Below are 22,477 nucleotides of genomic sequence, written 5' to 3'. Positions count from 1 at the left end.
GATTCAGCCTATGCCACCATTCCAGATTCTCACATCTTCTGAGAGAAGAAACTCATGCACCTCAGTTTTAAATGACTGCCCTCTGATTGCATAGCTCTGTTCCCTTGCTCATCGACACACTTATACTTGAATTACTTATTCTCTATCAAAAGTCTAGTCCTTATCTGGAGGACTCCCTGACCTTGGAGTCTAGAATTCCAGAGCTGTGCCTTGGGAGAGGCAACGCTTGGTCAGTCGCTTACGGTCTCCAGGGAACACAGAAGCACTCAATTATGGGCTGCTTTGGAATAAGGTGTCAGCGTTTAATGAAGTGTCATGCGAAAGAGTGAGGAGGCAATGAGGGCTTTCCGGCTACTCGTTCCAGTTCTTCTCTTGTCAGGAGCTGTGGGGATGAGGTGGATGGTGATGGTAGCAACACAGTGACAAATTAATAGCTTAATTTAAAAGATAAGCTCTTGAGGGAACACAGTGTCAGGTCGTCTGCAGCCAGTAGTTTGGTAAAGGAGCTAAAGTTAATTATAAAAGGGAAAAATCTGCACTGTTACAATGAGACACAACATCTTCTGTCTGGACACGTTGCAGCCTTCAGAACTCAATTCTAAATTGCACAACTTTAGATCAAATTCTCTGTCCGTGGTCGCCCAATGGTGACTTTACCTCAGTTTGTTTGTATTTACCCTTTTTCCCTCTGGCAGGGGAGCCTGTGCTCAGCCTGAGCATGTCTTCCCGTCTGCATTTTACAACTCCCTATACTCTTTTGTCTACGTTCTCTAACTGCTCCAATTCACTCATTGACCAGATAACCTTGTGTGACAGATTATCCCCACAGTCACCCTGCTTTACCCTACCAGAGAGATATCCTCCCCCCCACCCCCACCCTCTATGCATCTCAACAAGTTTCTTGTCTCCATTGCAGTATTGACGAAAGGTTTTCGATCTGAACCCATAGAACTTGGAACACAACACTAAGCAGTACAACACAGGAACAGGCCCTTTGGCCCACTATGTCTGTGCCGAACATGATGCCAAGACCAAATCTTATCCGTATGCACACAATCCATATCTCTTCTTTTCCTGCATATCCAGGCACCTATTCAAAAGTCTCATAAATGCTACTATTGAATCTGCCTCAACCTCCACTCCCAGCAGCATGTTCCAGGCACTCACCACTCTCTGTGTAAAAACATTGCCCCACACATCTCCCTAAAACTTTCCCCCTCAGGCTTTAAAGCAATGCCCTCAAGTATTTGTTTTTTTTTCCATCCTGGAATAAGGTATAAGGTCCTGACTGTCTACCCTATCTATGCTTCTCATAATTTGATATACTTCCATCAGGTCTCCCTGCAACCTCCTGTATTCCAGATAAAACAATCCAAGTGTCTCCCTGTAGCTAATATCCCCTAATCCAAGTGTCATTCTGGTAAATGAGGCCTCCAAAGTCCCATAAAGCTGCACCATAACTTCCTGACTCTTACTCAATGCCCCGTCTAATGAAGGGAAGTATACTATATGCCATCTTATCTACATCTAGTTGTGTTGCCACTTCAAGGAATTGTGGAGTTGGACCTCAAGATCCAACTGTACATCAGTGCTGTTACGGGACACGTTACATCAATTGCATATTTTCCCCTTACATTCGACCTCCCAACGTTTAACACCTCCCACTTGCTTGGATTAAACTCCATTTGCTATTTCTCTGCCCATTTTGTAGCTGATTCATATCCCGTTGTATACTTTGACAGCCTGCCTCATAGTCCGCAACTCCAGCCTTCTTGGTGTGATCTGAAATCCTACCAACCAGCCATCTACGTTAATGTTTAAATAATTTATACAGTAGATAAGTATTTGAAAGTTCAAGGAACTGAGGATTAACGGGAACTGGTACAGAAGAGTTGAGGCCCAGAGGATATATTGAACAGTGGGGTGGGTTAGAGGCTCCGCATGGCCAACTCCATTTACCTTTTTGGTTTGGTTCCAGTCCCCATTGTTGAGATCGCCTGTCCAGGTAGATGAGACAGGATGCCAATGTGAGTTAAGTGAGCTCCAGTGAATTACCTCCTGCATGAAGCCGCAAACCACAGGAAAGAGCTGCGGTCCCAGTAGTAGCAAATAATAAGTTGGTAATTAATCTCCAACTAAATCTGACACAAATTACTCTTCACTGAAATCTAATGACTTTATATGAAAGGTAATGAGAGTTAAATTGGTGAAATCCCTTGTGATTAATCTATTAGCTTTACTTTTGAATGCTGTCAGCTTGCAGAGTCCTTGAACTCTCTATCCTTCCCTATGAAGAAAGTCAGCCAGAGTTGCTGTGCCCTACACATTGGGTCTGGCTCAGCTTGTGGAAGACCCTCCGATTTAGAGTGACCTGTGGATAGTCAGCGTCAAGGTACCCTCTCACTTGTGGAATAGAATCTGGCATCAAACATCAGAGACATCAGCGGTCGTGTCAGGTCGGCTCTTGATCGTGACAATAAACTCAACTCACGGGTCAAGAGTGTTTTATTGGCATCTGTCCCGAAACGGAACAGTGACATTCTTACTTGCAGCAGCACAACAGATGTGTAAACATGTAGTGTGCAGGAAGGAACTGCAGCTTGCTGATTTACACCGAAGACAGACACAAAAAGTTGGCGTAACTCAGCGGGTCAGGCAGCATCTCCAGAGAAAAGGAATAGTTGACGTTTCGGGTCGATTGCTGTGTCATTTCGGTTGCTGGGACCATTAAAACCTTATAACAGCAACTTTCATTCCCACAGTGTTTACAGTGTTGGAGGTTCAGAAATGTCTCAACAGGCAAAGATTGTCACCAAAGCACATACGCAGAGGTTTGGGCGTGAGCTGAGTTTGAATTGACGGTGGGGTGTGAAGGAAGAGATTTGGAATTCCGATGCCCTGGGATGTTAGGTGCAGACAAAGTCAGCAACCAGAGATTGACCACTTGCCCCCTGAGCTCAGGAGAGGACGGACAGCTACTTATAAAGTAGTGGCTGCAGTCAGACTCTTGGTTTAACCTTGGCCCATTTCACAAACTGATCCAAACACTGAGGGAGGTTTTTTGTTCTTCATTCTTTTGGGATGTAGTGATTTATTCACCCTTGAAATGTGGCATACTGGGCCATTTCTGTGGATATTTAAGCACCATCCAAATGGGATATAGATGGGGATCACATATAGGCAGATACCCTCTTTTGAAGAACATTCATAAACCATTTGGGTCTTTGCAACACTCCAGTAATTTTCACATAAATTTGTACTTTGTAATTTTAGATGAACAACTGAATTAAAATTCCATAGCTGCCCGTGGTGGGATTTGAACTTGGGTCTCCGAAGTCTTTCTTCCTGATCTCCGGTTTTATTCATCTAGTAACTTACCCGGCTGGCCACCACCATCGAAATGGGAGGATGTTCCAAATATGCACGGAAATAATGAGTCACGCAATCATTTTGCTCTTGCCTGTGTGTTCTTGCAGATATAAGCATGGCCGGGGATCCCAAACCATATCGACCCAAGGCAGGACAGAAGCGACCCATCAGTGCTTTGTATGGGTGAGTACAACATGGAATATAAATGCTGTCATATACCCTGCTCCATGGTGCGTCAGCACAGTCTTGGTTTGATCCGGATGCAATCTTTCATCATCAGAATAAGGTGTCTGGTTGTCAGTGCAGCAAATCTTGATTCCTGGCTATTAACAAAACAAATTGATGTATGATTACTGTGGCAACCAATCGGAGGGTAGGTGGTGGGGGGAGGAAAAGTGTTTTAAGCAAACAAAGAGAAATATGAAAAATGACTTCCGTTCTCCAGCTCTGTGCCGTAGGAAGATAATTTATGAACTGCAATTAGTTTCTAAATTGCTTTCTCTGGTGGAGTACACTCCATGTGCAGCCAGCACATGAAAGCATTCATTTAAAAGAGAAAGGATCAGCATGTTTCTCTTTATCTATATTTACCACCTTCCCACTTAAAGCAGGGACCTGCAGTTCTGAAAGCCTCTCTCTGCTTGAATGGTACTGAGGCTTGTTTACTATCGTCTTGTAATCTTTGTATTAGAAAGGAAAATTACAATTGACAAAATAACAGCGTCATGCTGCTTGCATTTTGATTCCAACTTTTATATTCCATTTCAAACTGTTACTTGTCAGGTTGCAAGGGACCGGGAAGTTTTGCTTTATTTCCAAGCAGGAAACCCTCAGTTGAGGACCCTCAGTTATGTGGAGGAAGTGAAGAAGCTGAGATAGGCCAGCCTATGGTTAAGCAGTGATTTAACAGAGCTGTTGAAATACTGGAATGTTTTGAGAGGTGACGACAGACCTGAATTTGTACTTTACTTTCCATGCCCTTTTCTGAAATATGTTTCTTTGTGGAAAATCCCACAAATTGTTGGGTGATTTTGACAAGTTTATCTGTTTTTTTAAATATGGTTGATTCAGGGATCATATTGCACAGGATTGGGGACATTATTTCTGGTTGTTCTTCAAAGTAGAGCTATGAGATCTGTTAATTCGGGCGGTACGGTGGCATAGCAGTAGAGCTACTGCCCTACAGCACCAGAGACCCGGGTTCGATCCTGACTACGTGTGGTGTTTGTACTGAGTTTGTATTTTCTCCCCGTGACCTGCGTGGGGTTTCTCCGAAATCTTTGGTGTCCACCCACATACAATTTTGTAGGTTAATTGGCTTGGTACCTATATAATTAAAAGTCTCATCTTGACCACTTCCTGCCTGCGCTGTATATTGATTTTAGAAAAAACGCTACCATATATCAGCATGATTTTTGGCCATCTTACTCATAGTCCTCCTCCACTGAGCAGGCCCTGAGGATTTTTCCCATCAATGAAAAATAAATAAGTTATGGGCGTTGAAAAAACCTTGAGATCCTCTCGCCTGTCAATCACCACGATGAAGGTAACGCCCCTTCCGGGGGGGCGGGGGGGGGGGGGGGGCAGGACTATAAAACCCCGGATTTCTGAACATGACTCAGTCACTCTGCAAGATCGCGAGGGAGAGGCCACGACTCACTCTAGGCTGTGAATCAACTGAACTGTGAGTATGCAATGTACTTGCAATAAATGATTTGTTAGCCCTTAATGAAAATGAAATGAGTTGTTTGGCCTGCCATGTGCTTGAAACTGTAATGGAAATGAATTGAAAATGCAATGAGCTGTTTGGCTTGGCCTGCCCTGTGCTTGAAACTGCAATGGCAATGGAAATGCAATGAAAATGCAATGAGCTGTTTGGCTTGGCCTGCCCTGTGCTTGAAACTGCAATGGCAATGGAAAAGAAATGAAAATGCAATGAACTGTTCGGCCTGCCCAGTGCTTGAAACTGTGATGGAAATGGAAATGAAATGAAAATGCAATGAGCTGTTTGGCCTGCCCTGTGCTTGAAATTGAAATGGAAATGAAATGAAATGAGTTGTTTGGCCTGCCTAAAACCACTAATTTCGGCCCACAAGGCTTCTATTAGCCGAGAAACCAGTCCCCTTTGCCCAAAATGCTCATATTAGCCCAGGAGGAGCATTTTGGCTCAAAAGGCCTGTGCCAGGACAGGACAGGAAAAGTTAAAAAAAAGTGCCTTTCACTGAGATTTCAATCAGATTTTTTTTAGCCTCTTTGGCCCATCAGGCCTGTACTAGCCCAGGAGGAGTCCCTTAGGCCCATCAGTAAGTATTCCCCTGCAAGTATTAAACCTCACCCCAGTATTTTTCTCCCTCCCTTCATTGGCTTCCTGTGAGATCCAGGCCAGGATAGACTTTCCTCCTTAATTGCTGTGATCTGCAGAAAAAGATGAAAAATATCTAAAATTGATTCTCCACCCTCTCCCCCTTCTCTCTCACAGAGTCTCTCACCTGTTTTGGGTAGAATTTCTGGCAGTTTCTGAGCTGCCAGCCCACCAGGCCTGAATGACTGAGCTGCCAGCCCACCAGGCCTGAGTGACTGAGCTACCAGGCCTGAGTGACTGAGCTGCCAGCCCACCAGGCCTGAGTGACTGAGCTGCCAGCCCACCAGGCCTGAGTGACTGAGCTGCCAGCCCACCAGGCATCAGGGTCAATCCAGCACACCTTTTGGGGATCACTGGGATTTCTAGGCTTATATTGCTGAAGATGATTTTGAGCAGTAATGTACCTTGGACATGACCCTCGAACCTTTGTGACAACAGGAACTTCAGAGACAACACTCTTAGCGTGTGCAGCATCTTTGCAAGTGTTAACACTTGTTTGTGATTGACTTGAACTGCAGTAAATATTCAGGAGCAGTATGATATTTCAGTCTTGTTTGTGTTTAGAGAAATATTTTGGAGGAAAGTTCTGTCTGAGATCTGACAGTGAATGTGTTTGTGGAATGAAGTGAGACAAAGAGCAGGGAGCATTTTTTTGAAAGGTGCGTTGGATAGAAGCATAATGCATTCACTTGAGATTTTCCAATAAATAAAATCGATGACGGTGACACTGACATTCATAGAATGGTACAGAGCTCTTGTGCACTTTGTCTGTGCTGAGTATGATGCCAATTTAAACTAATACCAGTTCAAATGTCTCTTAAACTTTGCTATTACTGCTTCTGCCATCCCCTCTGACTGTTGCAAACACTACCACTCTCTGTGTAAAGAAATCATGCCTCATAAATCTCCTTTAACCTTTCTCCTGCTCAGCTTAAAGCTACTTGATATTTCCACCTTGGGAAAAAGACTCTGAGTATCTACCATGTATGTGCCTCTCTTAATAGTATATACTTCTTATATACACCCCTCATCATCTGATGCTCCAGAGAAAACAATCCCAATTTTTCTCAACCTCTCCTTGTAGCTAACACCCTCAAATCCGCACAACGTCTTTTATTCAAAAACTCGATATCCTTCCAGCAAGAGGGCAATGGGCACGGCACTCCAAATGCAGCCTATCCAGTGTCATACAGTTTCAACATGACTTCCCAACTTTTATACTCAATGCCCTGACAAACGAATGGAAGCAATTGCCCATAATTTCACTCTTACCATTCAATGGTTATTTTGTAGACATTTTGTATTACCATGATATAAAAACAGGCCATTCTGCCCACTGGGCCATGCTAGCTCCAAGCGAGCAGTCCCACTCCCCTTTTTTTTATTTCCTGATACTCCTTCAACTTATTGTCCCCTAACATGCCCATCATCTCCCCTTGACCGCCGTGAGGGGGGGGGGGGGAGGAGGGGAAGAACAATGGAGGACCCGGCATGGGGGGACCATCGTGAGGGAGGGAGAAGTACAAATGGATGGTGGGGAGTGAGGGAGGGAGAACAATAGACAATGGGGAACCATTGTGGGGGGGGGGGGGGGGTGAAGAACAAAGGAGGAGCCGGAATACTTTGCAACTTTGTCAGCCCCAGGTGGCCACTATTTGTATACCTTGGGCATGCAAGAAAAGAATTTCACTGTGCCTTGTCACATGTGACAATAAAGTATTCCATTCCATTCCTTCATTTTGTAATTAATTCACACTGTGGCAAAATAAAGTGGCTGCTATACCTTGGCAAGAAGGATCTCAGCCATTGGCTGCATTTCCCTTGGCTTGCAGTTTTCTAACAGGATGGGACAAAGATGGTTCCGACAATGAGATGGCATTTCAGTCTATTTTTGGACTTTTCTCTTGCTGCTCATCAGAAATGTGCACTCTGTCTTCGAGCATTATTGCCAGGAGGAGAAAGGGTCATGCCCACCACATGTGTCATTGACCTGCAATGCTGAAACTCCCATGAAGTGCCTGATCCACTGCATCCCATCTGAAACGATGAAACCACTCAGCAGGTCAGGCAGCATCTGCAGAGAGAGTGAGGGACAGAGCTGACCTTTTAAGTTGATGACCCTGTGTCAAATTAGAACCCATGTATCCAATTTCACCCACCCATCCCAGTATTTTGCTGAACTCTATTATATGAAGGTGGTCTACATCAGATTGAAGTCAAGTATTAGGATTGACTCCTCACTGAAGCCTGCGATAGCTATGGCTGGACACTGCGGAGCTGCAGTTAGCATTGCTGTGTGGCATTAAGGATGGGAATGTCAGCCACGATTGCAGGTTCTGTTGGCTATCCAATGATTCTGATGGATGTGAGTGTGTGGCAAAGCCTGGTGAGGACAGGAGAGGACTTGTTGATGACTGTTGGGACCTAAGAGCGAAGAAGGTCGCTGTGAGCAACTAACGAGAGCATGGGGGACCGTCAAGAGCGAGGGGACCATCGACCGGGGGGGGGGGGGGGGCTGCCGAGAACTAAGGGGGACCTGACAGGGGGGGTGGGGGGGGGGCGGGTCACCTGCTGCCACGTGCGGCGACAGGCAGAGGATAGGACTGTTGGGTGAACATTTGTAACTTTGTCGGCACAGGAAATATGGTGACTCTTGTGTATTGCCTCAGTGAGGTCTGCTGTGTGATTTTACTGGGTTGTATGCAAAACAAAGCGTTTCACTGCCCATAGGTACACGTGGCAACAAAATATCATTGAAGTATCATTATCGTTGCCCCCTCAACCTCATGCCATCACCCACTGAGAAGGTTCACATACAGAGATTGATTATTTGGGAGTTGGGAAAACATAGTCCGGGAACATTTATAATGAGTAAAGATTCAGCCCTCAGAGGTACTTACATTTGTCTAATCCTTGCCTCTTGTGTGCCTTTGGCTGGTGAGCCATCAGCTGTCTGCCCAGAACACTATGTAACCTTGCCCGTGTCCCCTCCATTTCTCCTCCTTCTTTCAACTTACAGGTTTGCCCTGCTCAACTCATATCACCTTATTTGGCCTTGCGTTGATCTTTCTTTTCCCCGATAACCATCCTGTGACGTGGTTTTGGCTAACCTGAATATCTTCAAGCTGCTGTATAAATGGGATTTGTTAGTTGTGCTGCATTGGTTACGTGGCCTTGTTTGAGGAAACACTGATGATCAACCACAATGTAATCAGAATCTTGTGTTGGTTGTGTGTTGCTAGGAATGTCAATATCAAACTATTCTGGGGAGAAATCTGTCCAATTTGACCACCTCCTTTATTAGTCCCTGAAATGTGGTAGGAGTTGAGAAACACTCCCACTCTTTCTTTCTGTCTTTTCTCACTCTCCCTCTTCACTCTCTTTACTCTCTGTTTTCTCTCTCCCTTTTCCTATTTTCACTCTAGCTTGTTCTCTCTCACTCTCAGATGACTGAGCTGTTCAATTATCACTTGTCAGTGTGGCCAGGGTGGTTTTTATTAATACTAATGAGTCATATTTGCATTTTGCTTGTCCTTCAACACCTTTTGGAGAAATGTAACTGCATGAGCCATATGGCACACACATTGTCTCTGTACCCATCCCAGATGCCAAATAGATGTGGACTGTTGCCTGTATCTGGAAACTTATGTCTTCAGCTGTTGTGCTGGTTTCTCTCCAGTGACTGGCATCCAATTTGCAGCAGGCTTCAGAGGCACATAAGGCAATTGACATAAAGACATAACTGAACTGTGGAGCACACAGATGTATCGAAAACTGCAGTAGATGCATGTAGATTGCTAGCTATTAATCAATGTGAATTTTAGAAAGGATGGATCAGTGCAGGTCTAAACTAGAAGAGGCATCATGCAAGACCAAATCCGTCATCACTGATGTTATTCTCCGTATTTGTTTTAGTTTAGTTTTACAGATACAGCATGGAAACAGACCCTTCGCCCCACTGACATCATGGCGACCATCGTTCACCCATTCACACTAGATCTCCATTATTCCACTTTTGCTTCTACCCCCCAACACGTGATGCTCAATTTTACATTGGCCAATTAACCTACAAACTCACACATCTTTGGGATGTGGGAGGAAACCCACACAGTCACAGGGAGAACGTGCAAACTCCTCACAGGCAGCACCCGAGGTCAAGATGAAACCCACATCTCTTGTATTGTGAGGCAGCAGCTACTCTACCACCCTAACTGTCAGTAAATTATATTTTGCCGTTTCTAAGACCAAATTTTCTTCTTATTTGTTTATTCAATAACGTTAAATGTTCTCCTCCGAACCTCCAAGGATTCCTGGTGACAGATCCACAAATACCAGGCAGACCCATCTGCCCGTCTCTCTGCACAGTCCAAACCAATATTTTGCAAGTTGGCATCAGCATTGTCTGTTCTGGCTGGGCATTATAGTGACATAACATCCTTGGCACCAACACTCTCCCTGTTGATACACCTAGAGCTCGCAATGTCACGCCATCTCACATCAGTTGGCAACTTTACAAACTCTCATCTACCTTAACCTGTGATTCTTGCACTTTTACCCATCTCCTATTGATCTAAATAATTATTTGTTCAATGAATCAAATTACAAATCGCCCACTATATATTCTTACTCAAATATTCGCAGCATTGTACTGCCAAATAACCTGAGAATTCAGGCGAATTCCAGGAAGCCTGGAAAGATGGAAAACTCACTTGAGGACAACACAGTTGAGCTCAATTGCCTTTGAACCACTGATTCCACACTTCACTTGGAGGCTCTGGTGGTGAAAGACAAGAGATTCAGACAGCAAATTTAGTACCACAACCCACTTGTCCCAACCTAACGTCAGCTCATCTGGGAAGAGGCAGGAGTCATCTGTAGCTCACCCCAGACCCTTGAGCTCAATTAAGCCATGCATGAAGACACAAGACACTGCCGATGCAGGAATCTGGAGCTAAAGACCTGCTGCTGGAAGAACTCAGTGGGTCTGACTGCATCAGAGGAGGCAAGAGGGGTGGTCAATAACCTGCATCCCCACTGTGGACCCAAAATTGTTAACCGTCCCATTGCCTGCAGAGATGCTGCTTGACTTGCTGAGTTCCTTCAGTAGTTTGTTTTCTTAAAAAAAACCTCAAACTGGGCTCTCTCATTCAAACTTCTGTAGGCTTGGAATTACAAAGCACAATGAAATATTTGAAAATCTCTCATCCATTGATTTTTATTTTTTTGTAATCTTTTTAAAAACCAATTTCTGTGTCTTTAATCCCAGGACTGCACTGGGTTTGAATTCATTAAATTTCTCACAAGTTTGATAGGAAGGGATAGTGCTCTTTTCTGATAATGTTTTACAAATCTCTTGTGGCTTTATTGTAGGGATTGGTATTCCCACATCAGAACATTCTCCCTCTCCCTCGCTTGCTGTAGCTCTGTTCTTATCAGCATGTTGAAGGAATGTGTTTACTCCTGGGGACTCGTAACTTCAGTTATTCTCTTAATATCAGTGAAAGCAGAGCTAATCAAAATCCTTCAGGGTGTTCAAAATGAAACGCAATTTCATTTTGGCTGCCTGGAGGTTAGCGGGGAGAGAAAGAAAGTAAACTAGATATGGAGCTGGTGGAAATTGAGAATAATTCTGTCCATGCCGAAAATATTGTGCGAGAAATCGTTGTGTTGCCTGGGGCCTGTAGCAAGAAGGGAAGGTCAGGGAGGAGAAGGATTCACTTTTGAGGAATGAGATCGTTATCACTTAATTATCAGCACCTGTGCAGATGTCGCGGCTCACCTGAATGATTAAAACCTTGTTCAAAGACGGCAAGGGACGCGTGTTGCTTCACTGTGGGCTTGCACGCTGCCGTTCGACATTTTCCTGGAGATTTCAGCACAAGACCTCTCGTCTCCCCTGCCACCCACCATTCAGTCAAGTGGTCCCCCAATGCCGATGCTAGTAAATGAAAAGAAGGCGTAAAATATGGGTTTTTTTACTATGCTTTTGTCTTTTCCGTGGCAGATCGAGAGATTAATGTTTAATTGCTAGAAGCTTTGGATCCGTCAGATTGCATTTACTTACGACATACAAGGATACCATTCAGCCCATCCAGTCTATGTATCATTTCCATTGTTCTCACTTATTTCCCTGTCCCCTCTCCCTCTCCCTGTCCCTCTCCCTCCCTCTCCCTCTGCCTCTGCCTCTGCCTCTCTCCCTCTGCCTCTGCCCCCCTCCCTCCCTCTCCCCTCCCCCTCCCCCTCTCCCTCTCCCTCTCCATCTCCCTCTCCCTCTGCCTCTGCCTCTGCCTCTGCCTCTGCCTCTGCCTCTGCCTCTGCCTCTGCCTCTGCCTCTGCCTCTGCCTCTGCCTCTGCCTCTCCCTCTGCCTCTGCCCCCCTCCCTCCCTCGCCCTCTCCCCCTCCCACTCTCCCTCTCCCCCTCTCTCTCCCTCTCTCTCTCTCCCATCAACTACAGCCACCCACCTACACTGGGCCAACTAACCTATCAAACAAAACGTATTTGGGATTAGGTAGGAAACGAGTGCACCCAGTGACAGGGAGTGCATTCAAACTTCACATAGAGAGTACCAGAGGTTAGGATTGAAGGCTGGAGCTGGGTCATGGCAGGCACTACCTGCTATGCCACCAGACAATCCATACTGGGCATGAAGGGAATCCTGGAACCTGAAACCAGTGTATGTGTGTGTGTGAGACTCCGTTGCTATGCGTTGAGTCCAGTCTTGCTTCCTGACTGCCCTTTGGAAAGTAGAGTGTCTTGCTCCTGCACTCAGGAGAGGAGAGGCGAAGTAAACATTGGTATTCCATCGAGCATTGCGTGGAGCCCCAACAAGATTATGGGGAGAAACATTACAGAAATAGACCCTTCGACCCATTGAGTCCGCACCAAATATCAACCACCATTTTCTTCAAACTCCTATCATCTCCCCCCAGATTCTGCCACTCATCTGCACGCGAGGGGCAATTTACAGTAGCCAATTACCCCTGTTCATCTTTGGAGTGTGGGAAGGAACCCACGCGGCCACGGAGGGAACGTTCAAACTCCACATCGGCATCAGCAGAGGTTAGGATCGAGCCTGGGTCACCAGAGCTGTGAGCCTATTCGAGCTGTGTCACTCTCAAGCTGTTGGTGGGCTAAACGGAGGTGGAGAGGTTGTGTTTTAAGGAGGGGTGAGGAACATAGAGCAGTGGGTGTCAGGGTAAAACTGTCACAAACACACTGTAAGAACCTTAAGAATTAGAATAAGGCCACTCAGCCTCTACCATTCATTATGATCATGGCTGGTTATCTACCTCATCACCATTCAAGGGCAACTTAGTTCAGGCACGTACTTTGATTTGTCGTCACTTCACCCCCTGCTCTCCATACATTGGCAGCGTAACATGTCCATTCCCATGGTGGATTCCATTCCTACACCAGTCAGAAAGCAAATAGCCCGATTATTGGCTTATTGGAAGGGTGTGGCTTGTCAGTCACACAGCCTTAAGCTTTATATGACACTCTTGCAATTGATAAACACGATTGCTTGAGGAAAAATTGGGGAACCACGGTCCATGTGATTTCTCGATTTCTCTCGCTTCAAGTAACCCTTGCTTTCCCTCTCTTTCCGTCCCTCCCCCACCCTAGTTCTCCGACACGTTTCATTGTCCTCCTGATTAATTTTACTGTTTGTGTGCGTCGTTGTCACTTTCCCCTCAGCCAACAATGAACCATTCCACATTTCCTTGATCATCCTCTGCCTTGATCTGTCATTTTCACACCTTACAATCTCTCTGTACCCTTCCATATCTCCAGTTTCCCTCTCCCCCGACTGCAGAAGGGTTCTCAACCCGAAACATCACCCATTCCTTCTCTCCAGAGATGCTGCCTGCCCCGCTGAGTTATTATGCCCCTGTCCCACTTAGGAAACCTGAACGGAAATCTCTGGAGACTTTGCACCCCACCCAAGGTTTCCGTGCGGTTCCCGGAGATTTTTGTCAGTCTCCCGACCTGCTTCCACTACCTGCAACCTCCGGCAACCACCTGCAACCTCCAGGAACCGGACGGAAACCTTGGGTGGGGCGCAAAGTCTCCAGAGGTTTCCGTTCAGGTTTCCTAAGTGGGACAGGGGCATTACTCCAGCATTTTGTGTCTATCCCCATGTGATTCTTCTGGCAGGAATGACCTGAATAATAATATAAAATCCCAGTACTCCATGTAACCTATAAGTGACAAATAAGCACATCCCCTGCAGCACAAGACCCCACCAATTCATCAATGATCCATCAAGCTCTCTGCCAAAACCTGACACTTTATTTCTCAAGTTGCATTGAGGAAGGGCGGTGTAGGCATCAAAAAACTAGGCTTTTGGCTAGCTTCCTATTGTTAAATCAAAAAGGGTGACACATTGATGCAGCTAGTAGAAGCACTGTCTCAGAGACCTGGGTTCAACCCTCACCTCAGATGTTACTTGTGTGGAGCTTGCATATCGTCCCTGTGTCTGTCTAGATTTCATTCGGGTGCGGTTTCTTCCCGCATCCTAAAGACATGCGGATTGGTAAGTTAATCAGCCACTGTTTTGGTAGAAACAGGGAGAGGTGATGAGTCTGAAGAAGGGTTTCGGCCCGAAACGTTGCCTATTTCCTTCGCTCCATAGATGCTGCTGCTCCCGCTGAGATTCTCCAGCATTTCTGTGTACCTTCGATTTTCCAGCATCTGCAGCTTTTTTTTAATTGAAAACTGTTCACCTTCTTGAACACAGAGGTGATGAGAATGTGGGTTGAATTAATAAATGGAATGAATGTAGGATTGGTGTAAATGGGTGATTGATAGTACGTGCAGGCTCAATGGGCAGGTGCCTGTTTGCTGCGCTGTATATCTCAGTGATTCTATAAGAAACAGCCCAGTCAGCTCCTCAGATCTACACCACCATACATCAAGATCATGGCAGATCCACCACTTGCCCCCTACATCCATGTACCCCATAACTCTTGTTGTTCAAATGTGCAGCAGTCTCTGCCTTCAGTGATACTGCCACCACAACTCTCCGAGGCTGGGAATTGCAAGCAATGACATCCCTTTTGAGAGAATGACTCCCTCCTCCTTTATTCTGCAAATATACCCTTTATTTCAAGATACCTCCATGAGAAGAAAGGTCCAAAGTTTATAGACCTTCGGTGGAGATCTAGAAGTCTAATTCATTGCAGATGCTCAATTCCCCTACATTGCCATTACCACATTCAAAGCATATGCTGTGTATAGAATATCGGTAAACCATCAAGAGTTGTATGGGCATTCACGTTCAACCACATCAGATGTTCTGCAAAGGTGACAAAAACGCAGCCTCATTTTTTTCTTTTACTACCCCTTGAAGTATTATATTTTGAAATTTTCTACAGAGATAAATGCAGGAAGAAATGATTTATTCTTCATTGATTGAGTTATTGTCTTGCTTGTCTTCATGGTGGAGGCAGTAAATCTACAACTTGTGGCGAGATACAAAATGCTGCCTTCAGCACTGAGCGACCAAAAAAAAAAACTATTAAGGCTCTAATCGACCCGTCCCTTGATGATACTGACACACAAAGTAGGGTCCGCCAGTATTTCAATGGCAGGAGACCTGGCAGATATATTTATCAATGATGTTGGGTCGTGCTGAAGCATTTTGTTGCTTTAGCTTAGCTAGGCTCGTTTCACAGCTTCCTTTGTCAAAAAAATGAAAATGCAACACACTGCTCAGCTTCTTCACAGAGCTCGTACACCATTTAACACGATTGGCTTGAGGCTACAGATGTGGAACCTGGAAAGAGCCACTGTCATCAGGAAATTTTGGCTTGCCAAGCAGAAGTTGTTCAAAAGGCCACTCAAGTGATCATTAAGTGAACATTGAACCTCTCAAGATTTAAAGGGGTGGGCTTGCATCCTGAGTTGCATTGTACACCGATTCCTTAAGCAACAGTACTTGCAATGAGTGCATGGAGTTTGTTGCTTTTCTCCGTTCTTAGGGTACAAGAACACAAGAAAATAGAAGCAGGGCTAGGCGCTTGGCACCTCCAGCCTGCCCTGGCATTCAATATAACCATGGGCGATCTACCCATGGTCTCAACTCCTCTGTGCCAGTTTCTCATAGCCTTTAATCCTCCAATCTTTCAGAAAAATCATCCACCTCTAATTTATATACTTCTACTGATCGAACCTCATGGGATAAATAATTCTAGAGATTCTCCATCCTCTGCAAGAAAAGAAATTCGAGCTACCTCGGTTATAAATGACAGGACTCTTGTCTTGCAAGCATATCCCCTCATTCAAGATGCTCCTACTAGTGAAAATTCTCCACATCTACCCTGTCGTGCCCCTTTATCATCTTGTGCCTCAATAAGACCACCCCTCATTCTTGTGACCTCTAAAGAATACAGACCCGCCAGTCTATTTAACTTCACTTGATATAATATTCCTCTTAAGCGAGGAATTAGCCTGGTTGATCTCCTGTGGACTGCCTTCAATACTATTAGATTATTTCTTACGTAAGGGAACCTTATGCCCCTGTCCCACTTAGGAAACCTGAACGGAAACCTCTGGAGACTTTGCGCCCCACCCAACGTTTCCATTCGGTTCCCAGAGGTTCCTGGAGGTTTTTGTCAGTCTCCCTACCTGCTTCCACTACCTGCAACCTCCTGCAACCTCCGGGAACCGCACAGAAACCTTGGGTGGGGCACAAAGTCTCCAGAGGTTTCCGTTCAGGTATCCTAAGTGGGACAGGGGCATTACAGTATTTCACAACTCAAATCTTTTTGCAATAGATCCCATTGAGCCTTTTATGTACTTGCTGCAACTGTCTGCTAAACTTTTGTTTTTCATGCACAAGGACATCTAGATCCCTCTGTATTCATTCATTTTCAGTCTCTTTCCATTTAAGCGATAGTCTGCCAAATCTCTCAACCCTGTCATGTAGGGCCCACAGATCTCTCAATACAGAGGAGTTATGTTCAGCACAGCAAGCAAACGCCAGGGATGACTGCAGGGTAGGGGTGTGTTGGAGAGAGAGTGGTATTGCTTGTGGGCAGCTAATTTTTGCCCCTTGTAGTAGCACCTTGAATAAGCCTGTTGTTGCTCATTATTATATCTAGTAGCTCAATCCGTGGCTCCTTAAGTTATTTGATTGCAAGCATGCTTCTTATTTTATTACAGAAAAGGAATCATTTTATCTTCAAAGTGCTTCTAATTTGTTCTGGGTTGTTCCTTCGTATTAAGAATTCCTCTGCTGAAAAAGATCAGAGTCTCTGTCCCTTTTATCATTTTAAACTCAAGGGAAAATGAGCCCTGCCTTTGCAAGCTGCCTTCTTTATTCAGCGCATTAAGCCCCAGTATCTCCCTGGTGAATCTGTCCTGTCCTCATCAGGCTAATGTAGACTTCCTGGGGAATTGGACCCAGACCTGAATGTGCTATAAATGAGATATAAAAAGACCTCAGTGTGACTTTAATATAATTTCCTTCCATCTGTGCCCCAGTTGCTTTAGATAACCAAATCAAACAGAAAACAGAAAATACTGGGGACACTCAGCAGGTCAGGTGGCATCTGCGGAGAGTCAAGCAATCACTATTCCAGGCGGAAGACCTTCCATCAGAACAGAGAAAGAACAGCGTAGCCTAGGTGCTTGTTTTTCCTTGTTTCACTCCCTTTCTCAGTTCAATCACAGGATCACAGACCTAAAACAACGACTCTTTCACCATAGACGCTGCTCGACCAGCCAGGATTTTTCAGAATTTTTTTATTTGATTCGGGGTTTCCAACGTAGTGTGCCTTTTTTTTCGAGCTGATACAAATCACTGAGAATGCTTCATTTTAACATTCCCTCATGGTTCTGAAATGAGCATTAACTAATAAAGATTTGACAGTGTAGACATTAATGCTGGGTTACACGCAACAGGTGCAGTGTATGACAATCTTCACACCTTCCCTTTCACACTTTGTTCTCCTTGATTTAAGGAGTACGATGATCAGGCACAGAGATATCACTCTTTAAGTGCACGTAGCAGGTGATGAATGTCTAATCCCAACTACATTCTCTCTATCTCTCTATCTCTCTGTCTCTCTATCTCTCTGTCTGTCTGTCTGTCTCTGTCTCGGTCTCGGTATCCATCTCTATCTCTCTCTCCCCCCCCCCCCCTCTCTTTCCTCTCTTTCTCTCTCTCTTCCTCTCCATCTCTTTCTCCCTCTCTCCCTCTTGCTCCCTCTCCTTTTTGTTGGGTTTCAATTAGAACCAAGTGGTTCATGAGAAAATCAGTGGAAGTTGTTTACCAGCTGTTAAACTGATGGTAAAAGAAAGAACTGCAGATGCCGATTAACAAATAAGACACAAAGTGTTGGAGTAACTCAGCGGGTCAGGGAGCATTTCTAGAGAACACGAATAGGTTGCGTCGGGATCTGAAACACCACCTAGCCATGTTCCCCAGAGATGCTGCCTGACTGACTGATCTAAAATAATGGTGGTTGGATAGTTTCTCATTGGATAGATTGTTAAAAGACAGCACAACTCCTTCTCAAATAGCTTTCCCTCTCTCCTGAAGTCTGGACGGAGGTGATATTTGTGCTGTTGAGGAGTTAGTAGGCTGTTCAACAAGCATCCGTGTCCTATGATATTGTCCGTGAGCTCAGTGACAGCATTGAAGCCAATTGCATCTTTACCAACACAGGTCTAATCTCAGGGGTCGCATTCAAAGTGCTACATGTTCACCAGTGATCAGCTCACTGACTGCAGGAACACCGGGCACTCTGGCCAGTGCTCACTGGCCATTGAACACAAGAGGTGGCACTGGAAATGCTAGCCAGTGTTTGCTGATTGCTGAACATAGGTAGGGACATTGGACACTAAAGTCAGTGTTCACCAGCTATTGGACACAGGGCAGGGGCACTGAGCAGGCTAGCCAATGTGAACTGGACACAGGCAAGGGCACTGGATATGCTGTCCATGGATATAGCCAGATACACTGGGCATTAGCTAGTGAATGCGGGCAGGGACATTGGGACACACAAGCCAGTGTTCACTAGCCACTTTACACAGGCAGGGATGGACTTGAGATAATAGGAATTGCAAAAATATGAGGTTTCAGGAACTGCACGATACAACAATAATGAATCTAATAACTAATCAGTAGCCTCCATCAGATCATGTATAGCAGACTCAGAGATGAGGCAAGCACTCATCATCTGGATGCAAGCTGGGTGTTAATTAAAGAGGAGGACAGTTTGGATGATGTATTATCATGGTGTTCTGTGATGAACTATGTGTAAACCATCAGATCAGTAACTTCTGGATTAGGGCCAGTGCAGTGTTGCCAAGGACAAAGTAACTGAACAGTTCAGTGTAAAACTATAATGTGCAGTTGCTACCTGGTGCTGTCCGCAAAAAGTTAACAAATTTCCCAGAACGAATCATGGAGTCATACAGCATAGAAACTGGCCCTTCAGCCCAACTTGTCCACGCCAACCAAGATGCCCCATCTACAATAGTCCCTTCCACCCACATTTGGCCCATATATACCTCGAAACCTTTCCTATCCATGTGCCTGTTCAAATATATTTGAAATATTATTATAGTACCTGATTCAACTATCTCCTCTGGCTGCCTGTTCCATATACCCACCACCGTCTGTGTGAGAACAATGCCCCTCGGATTCCTATTAAATCTTTCCCCTCTCACCTTAAACCCATGTCTCTGATTCTTGATGCCCTTAGCCTGGATAAAAGACTCTGTGCATTCACCCTATCTATTCCCCTCATGACCTCATACACCTCTACAAGATCGCTCCTCATACTCCTGCGCTCCAAGGAATAAGGTCCTAGAGTCGGCTTTGTGAAGCCACAGAGAGGCGTGTGAAAACAGAAAGGTTATTTTAGTAAGAGCAAGATCAGACAAATAGGAATTGAAAATGCCTGAGTGGTTAAATGAGAGTTGTTAAGTGTAACGCCAGACTGCTTTATGACCAGTGCTCCAGCAAGGCACAAAGGTGCACATCTTGACTTAATAATGTTAAATGATCCATTTAAGAAGCTGGTACTCGGCCTCCGTTGTGGCATTGTTGTGATGAAGCAGCAAGAATTCTACAGACTAGTCCGCCGACTCGATAACATTTAGAAAGCTGATGCCTGGAAAAAACATTAAGAGATTAAATAGAGGAGGCTGCTCCTACTCCTCCAAAGGATTAATGCAATGCTTTTTAATGGGAATGTTCAAGATAAAAGTGTCCTTAGGATCAGCAGGCACTGTGTAAAAAGGCAAAAAGTTAACCGATATCATTCCCGGGGTGACGGGAATTTTTACCGGGATCAATATGGGAACGAGATTCATTGTTAAGATGCTGCAGGACATGACAAAAGTTAGAATTTGGTTTGGGAAAAATAGAACAGCATGCAAGGGGCTCACAGGATAAGGATAGCTGGAGAAATGACACAAACCAAACAGCTATTAGAGTCATAGAGTGATACAGAGTGGAAACAGGCCCTTCGGCCCAACATGCCCACACCGGCCAACTTGTCCCAGCTACACTCGTCCCACCTGCCTGCGTTTGGTCCATACATCTCCAAACTTGTCCTATCCATGTACCTGTCTTAAACGTTGGGATAGTCTCAGCCTCAACAACTTCCTCTGGCAGCTTGCTCCATTCATCCACCACCCTTTGTGTGAAAAAGACAGGACTGAATGAAAGCAAGAAGAGAAAGGTTGAAAATGGAAAGGTCGTGTCAGGTAACATCCCTGGAGAGAGATACAGTTAACGTTTCAGGACAGAGTGCCTTCAACCCAAAACATTGACTCTGTTTCTTCTTTCACTGGTGCTGCCTGACCTGCTGAGTGTTTCCAATATTTTCTGTTTTTATTTGAGACTTTTAGTTGAGTGCATAGAAATGCAAGGAATAAAGGGATATGGATCACATGCAGACAGAGATTAGTTTAACTCAGCAGCATGTCCAGCACAGACATTGGGCCGAAGGGCATGTTCCTAGGCAGTATATTTTATGTTCTATTTCAGATTTTCAGCAATTTTCCTTTTTCAGAGGAGAGAATATGTTTCTAAAACTTAAGAGAATAAGCTTTGGGCGAGTGATTTAAGAAGCACATCAGGGCAACTTTTTCACTCGGAGGGTAGTCCATTTCTGGAGTGAGCTATCGGAGGAAGTGTTTAAAGGGATACAATTACAACTTTTAATAGACATTTGAACAGACGTTTGGATAGGAAGGGTTTAAATGGATCTGGGCCAAATTCAGGGAAATAGAACCAGCCCAGTATGCCAACTTGGTTTGCACGGATACGTTGGGCTGAAGGGCCTGTTTCCGCGTATATAACTCTATGACTATCACTGTGTTTCTTTTTGATTTTCGAGGACCAAAAAGAATTGGTTCCTTCCTTTAAATGTTCAAAGGATGCTTCACAATGCCTTGGAGCATAGAAGCATGCCATTAGGCCCATTGTGGACCAGCTTTCTTGGACCTCTACTTCCGTAGAAGGCTTAGGAAGTTTGGCATATCCCCAACAACCCTCACCAACCTCTACAGATGCGTTGTAAAAGCATTTCATCAGGATTCATAACAGCTTGGTTTGGGAACTGCTCCATCCAAGACTGCAAGAAATTGCAGCAAATTGTGGACGCAGCCTAGACCATCACACAAACTAACCTCCCTTCCATTGCCTCCATTTATACCTCATGCTCCCGGCAAGACCAGCAGCATAATCAAGGATGATATGCACCCTGGCCACTCCCATTTCTCCCTTCCCCCATCGGACAAAAGGTATAGAAGTTTGAAAACGCACACCACCAGTTTCAGGGATAGTTCCTTCCCAGTTGTTATCAGGCAACGGAACCATCCTATTGCAACTAGAGAGCAGTCCTGAACTACTATCTACCTAATTGGTGACCCTCGGACTATCTTTGATCGGACTTTACTGGCTTGCATTAATCTTGCATTAAATGTTATTCCCTTATCATATATCTGTACACTGTGTATGTTTCGATTGTAATCATGCATTGTCTTTCCGCTGACTGGTTAGCATGCAACAAATGCTTTTCACTGTACCTCGGTACACGTGACAATAAACTAAAACTATATCTGAAACTGAACTTTGATGTTATATCAAATCCACTCGTAATTTTATACATCCTCTGGGCTCTCCAGTTTCCCCCCCACACCCTAAAGGCATGTGGATTAGTAGGTTTGATGCCACTGTATATTTCCCCTGATGTAGATCTGGGTGGCAGAAATTTGTTGTGAGAACAGAGGGAGAATAAGGTAGGATTAGTGCAAAAGGATCGATGCAGCTGTGGCGGGCCAACAAGCCTGTTTCTGTGATGTGAGACTTTACAACTTCAAAATGTGGTTTAGCAACGTCTAAATGATGTTTAACGTCCTGTAGGCACAATACAGCACTTTGTAAATGCATGTTCCTTCTTTCAATCAACGGAACCAGCAGGTGGTAAATGGAGTAATGCTGCTTTATATGTAGAATAGTGCAGCTTGGAGCGACTCGAAACATTTCCTAGTTTGATGATTAAAAACTGGTAGATTTGGCAGGTTTAATTAGTGAGAATGGAAGAAAGGAATTGTGCAAAAAGTAATGTTCTGTGGAGGATATATCTCCTTTCGAAATGATCTAGGCTTTTAAAGGCTGCTGTGAAAGAACAAAATGGTGGTAAAGTATTATGATGGACATTTCGTATTTAATTCTGTCTTGTCTGCCGCATTTAAGTAACGAACATTGATAACAATCAGGAGAC

The 22,477-nt window shown here is 44.8% G+C and overlaps 1 protein-coding gene across 5 annotated transcripts in view; it reads left to right on the top strand.

Annotated features, from left to right (window-relative positions):
- LOC116982681 (RNA-binding Raly-like protein) overlaps positions 1–22,477 on the top strand; it is a 730,325-nt gene that overhangs the window by 542,106 nt on the left and 165,742 nt on the right. For all 5 annotated transcript variants that reach the window (XM_033036033.1, XM_033036031.1, XM_033036034.1 and 2 more), the window contains one exon: positions 3,477–3,552. In XM_033036033.1, coding sequence (XP_032891924.1) covers positions 3,477–3,552 — 76 coding nt within the window. The remainder of the gene's footprint in view (positions 1–3,476; positions 3,553–22,477) is intronic.

Source organism: Amblyraja radiata, chromosome 17 (genome assembly GCF_010909765.2).
Source record: "Amblyraja radiata isolate CabotCenter1 chromosome 17, sAmbRad1.1.pri, whole genome shotgun sequence".
In the NCBI taxonomy this organism is placed as follows: Eukaryota; Metazoa; Chordata; class Chondrichthyes; order Rajiformes; family Rajidae; genus Amblyraja; species Amblyraja radiata.
The sequence above is the reverse complement of the archived record's forward strand: the minus strand, read 5'-3'. Positions and strand labels throughout refer to the sequence as shown.